The sequence below is a fragment of the Carassius auratus genome, chromosome 49 (assembly GCF_003368295.1).
Source record: "Carassius auratus strain Wakin chromosome 49, ASM336829v1, whole genome shotgun sequence".
Taxonomy (NCBI): domain Eukaryota; kingdom Metazoa; phylum Chordata; class Actinopteri; order Cypriniformes; family Cyprinidae; genus Carassius; species Carassius auratus.
In genome coordinates, this window is record NC_039291.1 from 779,615 (window position 1) to 789,680 (window position 10,066).

General features: G+C 36.4%; 1 protein-coding gene across 1 annotated transcript; it reads right to left on the minus strand.

Annotated features, from left to right (window-relative positions):
- Positions 1 to 268: 268 nt before the first annotated feature.
- LOC113065997 (annexin A13-like) lies at positions 269 to 10,066 on the minus strand. Its single transcript, XM_026237545.1, has 11 exons — positions 9,957 to 10,066; positions 7,551 to 7,626; positions 7,299 to 7,393; positions 7,036 to 7,206; positions 6,894 to 6,927; positions 3,090 to 3,169; positions 2,762 to 2,830; positions 2,025 to 2,126; positions 1,460 to 1,535; positions 887 to 999; positions 269 to 570 (listed from the first exon to the last, which is right to left on the minus strand). The coding sequence occupies exons 1-11, from the start codon at positions 9,969 to 9,971 to the stop codon at positions 451 to 453; spliced, it is 951 nt and encodes a 316-aa protein (XP_026093330.1). The 5' UTR covers positions 9,972 to 10,066; the 3' UTR covers positions 269 to 450.

The following is a 10,066-nucleotide window of genomic DNA, read 5'->3' on the forward strand; positions in this document are numbered from 1 at the left end:
ATGCTGGCTTTATATTATTTGTGTTCTAACTTCTCAACTTCTAATCATCATAATGCACCAATGTTATCTTGTAATCCTGGAAACCACAAGACTCCACTTAAACAAATTCAACTGGCCAAGTTTGCCTCGAGAACAAGGAATGTCACAGAAACTGGACACAAATACATGTTTCTGTTTGTGAGGACAGCTGCTCATGAGATTTTTGAGTGCTGTTATACATCTTCATAATATAGGCCTATATGTAATACATAATTTCACAGTTTTAAAAAAAACATTAATATTAAACATATTGTATTTGAAGACTGTGTTACTTATTTTCCACTTTAAACTTAGTTTTATGAAAACATCTTTGTAGACAATAGGACAGAAAATAAGTCACGTTAGTTTGCATTGATTGTGACAATAGTGAAAGCCTCCGTAACCATGATGAGCACTTAGATTTTCTTTCTCTCAGTGAAGGATGGCCAACAGGAGGCGCTTGAAATCTCCGCTGCATTCCGATCTGATGGCATCTTTTAGAGACACGTCATATTTCTCCAGGTACATGTCTTTAATGGTGTCCAGATCAATCTATTCAAACAGAAGAGTGGCCATTACTGGTTTTTGTATAAGATGGTCTAATCTAATCTATGTGTAATAACAGAACAGTATACTTCATCATGGACTATACACCACATTTAATGTTAAATATCAATGTCTATGATATATGGAGGAACTGATACATTTGCATCATGTGTAATATCCCACAATGCAATACATTTGACCTTTAATTTCCAACTGAACTAAAAGTACACTACCATTCAAAAGTATTTGGTCAGTAAGATTTTTTTATTATTATTATTTTATTTTGTGAAAGATGATTTGATAAGATTAACTGGTATTATACCTCTGAGCGACACACGATGATGCGGATGAGAGTGTCTTCATCAGTCCCGGCTCCTTTCATAGCAGCATTCAGCTTCCGGGCAAAGTATAGCTGGGGGTTCTTAGCACACCTCACTATGGGTTAGATGGGAAGTGGGAATCAGTTAGCACTGTAGAATTTTATGAATGCTATATAAATCATCAAAACTGGAAACCCTAGTATTGTTGTATTTTACCATTCGAGATGTAGATGAGTTTCATTCTTCATCAACAGATGAAATAAATGTAGCATTACATCACCTGCTCACCAATGGATTGTGAATGAAACGAGTGCCATCAGAATGAGCCATTCACTGCAGAGGATCTATTGGTGAGCAAGTGATGTAAAGCTAAATTTCTCAATATCTGTTTCAAGTGAGAAAAAAAAAAAACCTACACTACATCTTGGATTGTCTGAGTTCGAACTAGTCATACATACAAAACAAGACGAAAGAATAGATTTTGTGTAATTTCTTTGCTGTCCATAATACAAAATGCAGTTGGATATGTAAAAGAAATTGCTGTTTTTTGGACAAAGCCTATGTTCAATACAAACCAAGAGTAATGTAGCAGTCCTTCAGAGTTCCAGAGGTTTCCTTATCGATTGCGTCTAAAATCTCTGTTCCAGAAAGCTGTGGGAGAACAAGGTGAAATAAAATATAAAAGTAATCCAGAGCTGTTACACGAAAATGAACACAACTTATTGTGAATATTGTACTAATTTACTGCCTTAAAGGGATAGTTCATCCAAAAAAAGAAAATTTGATCAGTTCGGACATTGCGTGAATCAGAGGTAAAAAATTATCTAAATACTGTTCAGTTTCTTGCACAGACCGATCGTTTTGTGTCTTTACACATCAATGTATCGTCACGAGCCGCAGGGTTTAATTTTCTTTTGTTTGTGTATGTTTTTTAGTTTTATTGTATGTTTTAGCCATGATTCAAATCCACATTATAAGACTGATAGACTGCAACGGTTTGTGTTAAAAATCTCAGTTTGTGTTCTACTGAAGAAACAAAGTCGCCTACATCTTGGATGGCCTGGGGGTAAGCAGATACACTTAAAATTTTCATTTTTGGGTGAACTATCCCTTTAAGCTCAAAGAACAGAACAAACTCACGGCTTCATAAGCTTTGAATGTGGCCTGCAGTTGTAAGTAGTTCCTGGTGGCCAGAATGAAGCTGAAAGTTGACTCATCTGTGCCAAAGCAGCCTTCTCCAGCCTTACAGAGAATTAAAATATATGTTAATAAACAGAAATGGAACTGGATGTGCGACTACAGGGTGATCTCATTCATTCAGGTATTTGTACATTCTAGCACACATATTTGTATGTCTAGATAGACCAGGTTTTAACAAACTGGAGTTCGCAAGGAAACTGCAGGGGGATTGTGAGCTGTTAAAAAAGCTAATGATCAATACAACTTTTGCTATTAAACTAAACACTTACAAATTGTTTTATATTTATTTGTTTACCCGAATGTCATGTGACCAACTGATACCAAATAACTGTGGACATGCAAATGTGTTGTTAATATTAACTTATTAAAGTATTAATAATAAATGATAATAAATATTATCTAATACCATGGTTAGCTTATGAGACTTCTTTCAAAAGCATTTCAAAAATTACCTACCAGAATCTTATGAACCATAAAATAAATCCATAAAAAAATCACCTTAAAATTCAATATTCTTTGAATCTCCAAGGATATGTCATCTCTATGTGTGTCTACAGGTGTATGTGTGTAAAAGAATCATATTTTAGATGTCATCCACATGCATGTTTCCAGACGTCTCCTAAAACCAAGCGACATGTATGAATATTAAAATGTGACTGTGTTGAATGTCCCCTTACTTCAAACAGTGAGACGGCATCTTGCTCTGCCAGTGCGTCGTCCACCTCGTAGCTCTCGTCTCTGTTACCCTATAAGAGAGAAAGTATTGACGTCTTTGACCGAGAGAGTGAAATCCAATCTGAGTCTCGTCATTGAATCCTGCTTACTTATCCAATGAAAGAGGATCTGACCCACTGCCAAGATCCAGTGCTCTATATAGGGACAGTAGGAAGAGGGAAGGGTACTAAACACAGACCAACAGTGAGCGCTTTACGCTGCTCAGGACTGGAGAGGGGTCATTTTGTAAGACCTAAGCAACCATTCTGATTTAAAATTAAGATGTTTTACCTGGAGAAGCAATGTTAGTAGTCTCCTAACATCCCCACTGGTGTCTCCTTCAATGTCTGCCTCCAAATCCCTGTCATGCACTGTAGGCAACAACATAGAGCTGATGCTTACTAAAAGTAGTTTGCTTAATTTGATAAAACAATAGCTAAACTGTTCAAACTGAGGAAAAGAATACTGTGATCACATAACTGTAATTGTGACTGAACATTAAGGTACTGATCTTGCACGTAGGGCTGGACGATGTGTCGTTTAAGCATCGATATCGCATGTACGAATCCACGATAGTCACAGTGCATGATGTGTGATGTAGGCTGTCGTAGTTGATTCTGTTATTCATTAACTGTACGTGCCAGCTGCTCCCCGGCCCTTGACAAATGTGATTTGCGGAGAGCGCGCGCGAGAGATAGAGAGAGCGAGCGAGCGAGCCCCGGCCGCACTCTCACCGTCTTCAAACAACAGGAGCGCTGTCTTGCTCTCTCTCCCTCATGCATATTAATCATTTGACACGATGGTGTGGATGTTTGAATCATTTCAAATGAGAATGTACAGTATTGTTCAAAATAATAGCAGTACAATGTGACTAACCAGAATAATCAAGGTTTTTAGTATATTTTTTATTGCTACGTGGCAAACAAGTTACCAGTAGGTTCAGTAGATTGTCAGAAAACAAACAAGACCCAGCATTCATGATATGCACGCTCTTAAGGCTGTGCAATTGGGCAATTAGTTGAAAGGGGTGTGTTCAAAAAAATAGCAGTCTCTACCTTTGACTGTACAAACTCAAAACTATTTTGTACAAACATTTTTTTTTTTCTGGGATTTAGCAATCCTGTGAATCACTAAACTAATATTTAGTTGTATGACCACAGTTTTTTAAAACTGCTTGACATCTGTGTGGCATGGAGTCAACCAACTTGTGGCACCTCTCAGCTGTTATTCCACTCCATGATTCTTTAACAACATTCCACAATTCATTCACATTTCTTGGTTTTGCTTCAGAAACAGCATTTTTGATATCACCCCACAAGTTCTCAATTGGATTAAGGTCTGGAGATTGGGCCGGCCACTCCATAACATTAATTTTGTTGGTTTGGAACCAAGACTTTGCCCGTTTACTAGTGTGTTTTGGGTCATTGTCTTGTTGAAACAACCATTTCAAGGGCATGTCCTCTTCAGCATAGGGCAACATGACCTCTTCAAGTATTTTAACATATGCAAACTGATCCATGATCCCTGGTATGCGATAAATAGGCCCAACACCATAGTAGGAGAAACATGCCCATATCATGATGCTTGCACCTCCATGCTTCCCTGTCTTCACTGTGTACTGTGGCTTGAATTCAGAGTTTGGGGGTCGTCTCACAAACTGCCTGTGGCCCTTGGACCCAAAAAGAACAATTTTACTCTCATCAGTCCACAAAATGTTCCTCCATTTCTCTTTAGGCCAGTTGATGTGTTCTTTGGCAAATTGTAACCTCTTCTGCACATGCCTTTTTTTTAACAGAGGGACTTTGCGGGGATTCTTGAAAATAGATTAGCTTCACACAGACGTCTTCTAACTGTCACAGTACTTACAGGTAACTCCAGACTGTCTTTGATCATCCTGGAGGTGATCATTGGCTGAGCCTTTGCCATTCTGGTTATTCTTCTATCCATTTTGATGGTTGTCTTCCGTTTTCTTCCACGTCTCTCTGGTTTTGCTCTCCATTTTAAGGCATTGGAGATCATTTTAGCTGAACAGCCTATCATTTTTTGCACCTCTTTATAGGTTTTCCCCTCTCTAATCAACTTTTTAATCAAAGTACGCTGTTCTTCTGAACAATGTCTTGAACGACCCATTTTCCTCAGCTTTCAAATGCATGTTCAACAAGTGTTGGCTTCATCCTTAAATAGGGGCCACCTGATTCACACCTGTTTCTTCACAAAATTGATGACCTCAGTGATTGAATGCCACACTGCTATTTTTTTGAACACACCCCTTTCAACTAATTCAACTAATTGCCCAATTGCACAGCCTTAAGAGCGTGCATATCATGAATGCTGGGTCTCATTTGTTTTCTGAGAATCTACTGAACCTACTGGTAACTTGTTTGCCACGTAGCAATAAAAAAATATACGAAAAACCTTGATTATTCTGGTTAGTCACATTGTACTGCTATTATTTTGAACAATACTGTAAGTGTGCTCATCCCATTTTTGTTTGTAAGAAAAAAATTGATTAGATTTCATATCGCAATTTATATCGCAGAAAAATAAAATAAAATATTTTTTCCCAATATCGTGCAGCCCTAGTTTTGAACAAATTTGACATTGTTCTTTTTCTGACCAATGCGATCAATCTTTTGTAAGCCTGCTGTAAAGTCATAGAAATGCCATAGTGATTTTTTTTTCTATTGGAGCCAATGAGAACATAACAATATGTATTTTAGTTTCCTTTCACCACTATAAACATTTACACAACTATGACGATTTTCACTTCTGAGTAACTCAGAAATGTGAAAAAAAAGTGTCTATATTTTGGTCCCCAGATGAGCCTACAATATTTTTTATTCCATTATAATATCTTATGACTCTTTGCCAAATTATATGAACCATAATCAATCTAAAATATGGTAAACTCTTAAGTTACATTCAGAGGATCAATAACAGTATTTAAAAAAGAAAAAAAAAAAGAAATGACCTTAATTGATTACGGAGATCTTGTCTCAAACTCGTCAGGGGTGACAAGTATGTTTTGCTTTTGGATTCATTACAAATGTACAATTTTAACAGATTTAAGTGATTTTATTGTACTGAAAAAATAAGGAAGCTTTGCAAGGGTAGGAAAAGTCACAAAATCTCATAACATTTAGATGAAGGAAGGAAGGAAGGAAGGAATAGAAAGCCCTGACCCCGACAGCCTAGAAGCTCGTTAACTACTTGAAAACACAAAACAACTTAAATATGTGAATTATTAAAGCTAATTATAATTAAATAACGCACTGAATATCTCTAAATATTTTAATATTTAAAATAAAAATCTAATACTTTTAAACACTGTTTAAAAAAAAAAAGAAAAACACTTGACAAAGTGCTTTCTTTTGCAAATTTTTCCTGCTGCACTTAAACTACAGGACTTGATGAACAGATCTATTCTGACATAGCCTTGTCAGATGTTTTGTCTTGTTCGTTGTCACTGTTATTACTGTTAATCACAGCAATTTCAGGAGGTGACTCACAGAACAACTTACCCAACGTATTCCAGTGATTACATGCATTTTCCTGAAACTCAGCAGTACACATGGTCCTCTTAGCAGCATGACAAAATAAACTTTTCTTCAAATTGAGAATGGATTATATAAAGAAAATGGGTAGCACTTTATTTTACAGTCCTGTTCCTCATGTACATACTACGTACTTATTATAGTAATTAAAATAACTAGGTAATAACTAGGTACTAACCCTGAACCTACCCCTAAACCTAACCCTACCCCATGTAGTTACCTTGTATTACCAGAACTTTCTTAGATAAATACACTGTAAGTACACTATAAGTACATGGAAGTACACGTACTGTAAAATAAAGTGCAACCAGAAAATTAATCATGACTTACTGTGTTCAATTATCAATTGAATCTAATTTCTAATAGCTTATTTATATCAAGTCTACACTTTGCTTGTTATAATGGGAGGATTTGAGATTGTGTAGAACTCCAGTAAGTATATTTGCATTAAACAGAATTTTAAAATCTAAATGCAGCATGTTGATTTTTTTTTTTCTTCAGTTTGGTAGTGTTCCAAGTATATGGGTTAAGTCATTCTTACCATGGGTGTAGGTTTCTCTGTAAGTGGCAATTTCCTGTTTAAAAACAAGAAGTAGTAAATGACTCATTCCATGGACTAACATTTGTCCCAGCTTTGGGAACTTGCAGATCCTTTCAATTCAATTCAAAAGAAAATAACATACAGCATTGGTAGCAGTGCACAGAATCTCCACCAGGACATCCTCGTCTGTGCCAGCGCCCTTCATGGCCTTCCTAAGCTCTTTAACAGCAAACACATGAGGAGGATCCAACATGGCAATAATGGCCTTCTCAAAGTTACCAGACAGCTCACTCTTCAAAACCTCCACCAATTCCTTCCGAGAAAACACAAAGCTTTGAGTGCATGCTCTTTATTCTTAAAAGGTGTCCAAATAATGAGAATGAATGACGTTTTCAGAGTACTCACATCATCATATTTCTCAAAGTATGCGTGTTTGATCTCCAGTCGCTGAGCTGCACTTCGATTGGCTAGGATGTCTATAATTGCTTGCTCATCAGTTCCTAGAAAATTTAATAGAAAGACCACAAAATTATCCTCTAATGATGAAATATTTCCAGTATATAGCAAACTAACTCTAACTGCATGTAGAACTGTAGCTGTATGCAGGATTCATTTGATAAACATACTGATTAAAAAAGACTGACTTAAGCACCTCACCTAAACCTTTGCAGGCTTTGCGGATGGCCTTTATGTCAGCAACTACATCAAAGTCTTCATAAGGAAAAACGGTTGGCTGTCAAATAAAAGGAAAGAGAATTATATCCAATGTTCATGTTTTCTCCTGTTCACAATAAATGCCGTAATTAAGTAATATATGCCCAGATCAATAAATTCATGTTTCAGCCTTTAACATTTGAGAATTTGTTTTTACCTTGATATGACAATATGTGCCAGATATAGGATATATAACACATCATTTAGTGTTCCTGTAGCTCAAGTGGTAGAGCAGTGTGTTAGCAGCGCAAGGTTGTGGGTTCAATTCCCAGGGAACACATGTTAGGTAAAAAACTGTTAGCCTGAATGCACTTTAAGTCACTAGAGTCTGCTAGATGCAGAAATGAATTAAATTAAATATCAAACTTAATGTAAGTCTTCATGTTACAACTACATTTTAACATGAAAAAATAAATCAAATGTTACAGTTTATTATTAATGAAAAATAAAACAGGGAAGCAATTGTTGCAGCTATCAAAAATAACACACACATACACACACACACACACACATATGCATACATACATACATATATATATATATATATATATATATATATATATATATATATATATATATATATATATATATATATATATATATATATATATATATATATATATATTAGGGGTGTAACGGTTCACAAAATTCACGGTTCGGTTCGATACGATACACTGATGTCACGGTTCGGTTCGGTTCGGTTCGATACGTTTTAGATACAGCAAAATGTAAAAACATCTCAACTTTTCAGAATGCCGCAAGCGCACCGCGGGTCATGTGACAAGAACTAACCAATCAGCTTCATCCTTTCCCGTAACAACGTTGAGAGCTCAGCCAAGATGAAGGAACAGCTGATCATAGTTGTATATGGATTGCAATTTTGAAATAAATTCAGTAGCAGAGCTACTGCAAGCGATTTTTAGAGCTGCAAATCCATTTATCCTTCGCTGAAATTTCCGCGTCTCATGGAGAGAGCACGTCATTGTTGCTTAGCAAAGACAGACGCCTCATGAGCGCTTCTGCCCGAGCGCTTTGGAAAGGAAACCACTCTCTTGCCATCACCATTATAGCTTAAAGGGAATTCAAAGTGCACCCAAACACCAGACCTGTTGGTTATTGGAGGATCTTCTCATTTCTAGTCTGTTAAACGCATTGGCTATTTTGCAACGAGCCTTCAGCGCGTACTGAGTGAGCGAGCGCCTGCTGAGTAGCCTAACATAAACATATAAGATGGTGTTTTTTTCTTCTTCGGGAGTGTCAGGGGCGTTGCCTGTTACGTTGTTTGGGTTATTGGGCTACCTTGTTGAACGCATATCATTATATTTCTCTCTCTCTCTCTTTTTTTTTTTTTTTTCAAATATAATTAAATACTCCAACGAACCGTTCGGTATACATAATGCGTACCGCGTACCGAACCGAAAGCGTCGTACCGAACGGTTCAATACGAATACGCGTATCGTTACACCCCTAATATATATATATATATATAAATATAATTGGTTGAAATATTTTAAATCCTGTTTATTAAAATGTACTGATTGGTAGATAAGTAGATAATTTTAATCTAGATACTTCCACATCTTATATATTTTAAAGATAGAACTTTCAACCTAGAGATAAAATAGATAAATAAATAAATGCAACATGCAAACATAAATAATAATAAAATAATAATAATACTTTATAAATACTTTTAAAAAGCTAAAAAAAAAAAAAAACTATGATATCTACTAAGCATGGCACTTTGTTTAACTGAGAATTATTGTACCACAGTCTCCCTCATATAAACAAAAGCTAAGGAATGTTGAGAGGAAGTGGCCTGTCGTGTTTAGTCTCTTTATCCCAGATGGAGGCCCCTTCTCAGACCAATATGAAACTGAGTTTGTCCAGTCAGCTCCTCCCACAGCGCTTCCGCTGAATCATTTCAGAATAACGGGATTTGATACATTCCTTCCCTTTACAGTTTCATATATAATCGAAATAATTATAAAACATATTCCAAAAGTTCAAACAATAAAATGTTTTTCATATTTATCAACAAAAGCAACCAAGGAAACCTCAGAAAAGAAACAGAGACGCATTTCGTTCAGAGTTCACGCGATACAAGGGCTGCGTTTACCAAAAGCATCCTGGCAGCGGAAAACAGCCCAGTGAGATATCCTAACTGTCTCTATTCTTTTTCTCTCTATATTATTTTTTATTTTATTTTTTAAGCCAATAAGAATTGATCGATAATGCGACGTGTACCATACAATCTATGCGCAGGACGTTGACGTTCAGCTCTCTCTACCTCTCTTGACGTATAAGGTGTGCATTAGGAGATAAATAAGAATGAACTGAAATACTCACTTGGCAGTTTCCCATGGCGAGAGCTTGAGGTATTTGATGATCAGATGAGATCAGATCTGGCCGCTGTCCGAACTCTGTCTGAACTGCAGTGCACAAGCGCAAGAGCGTCT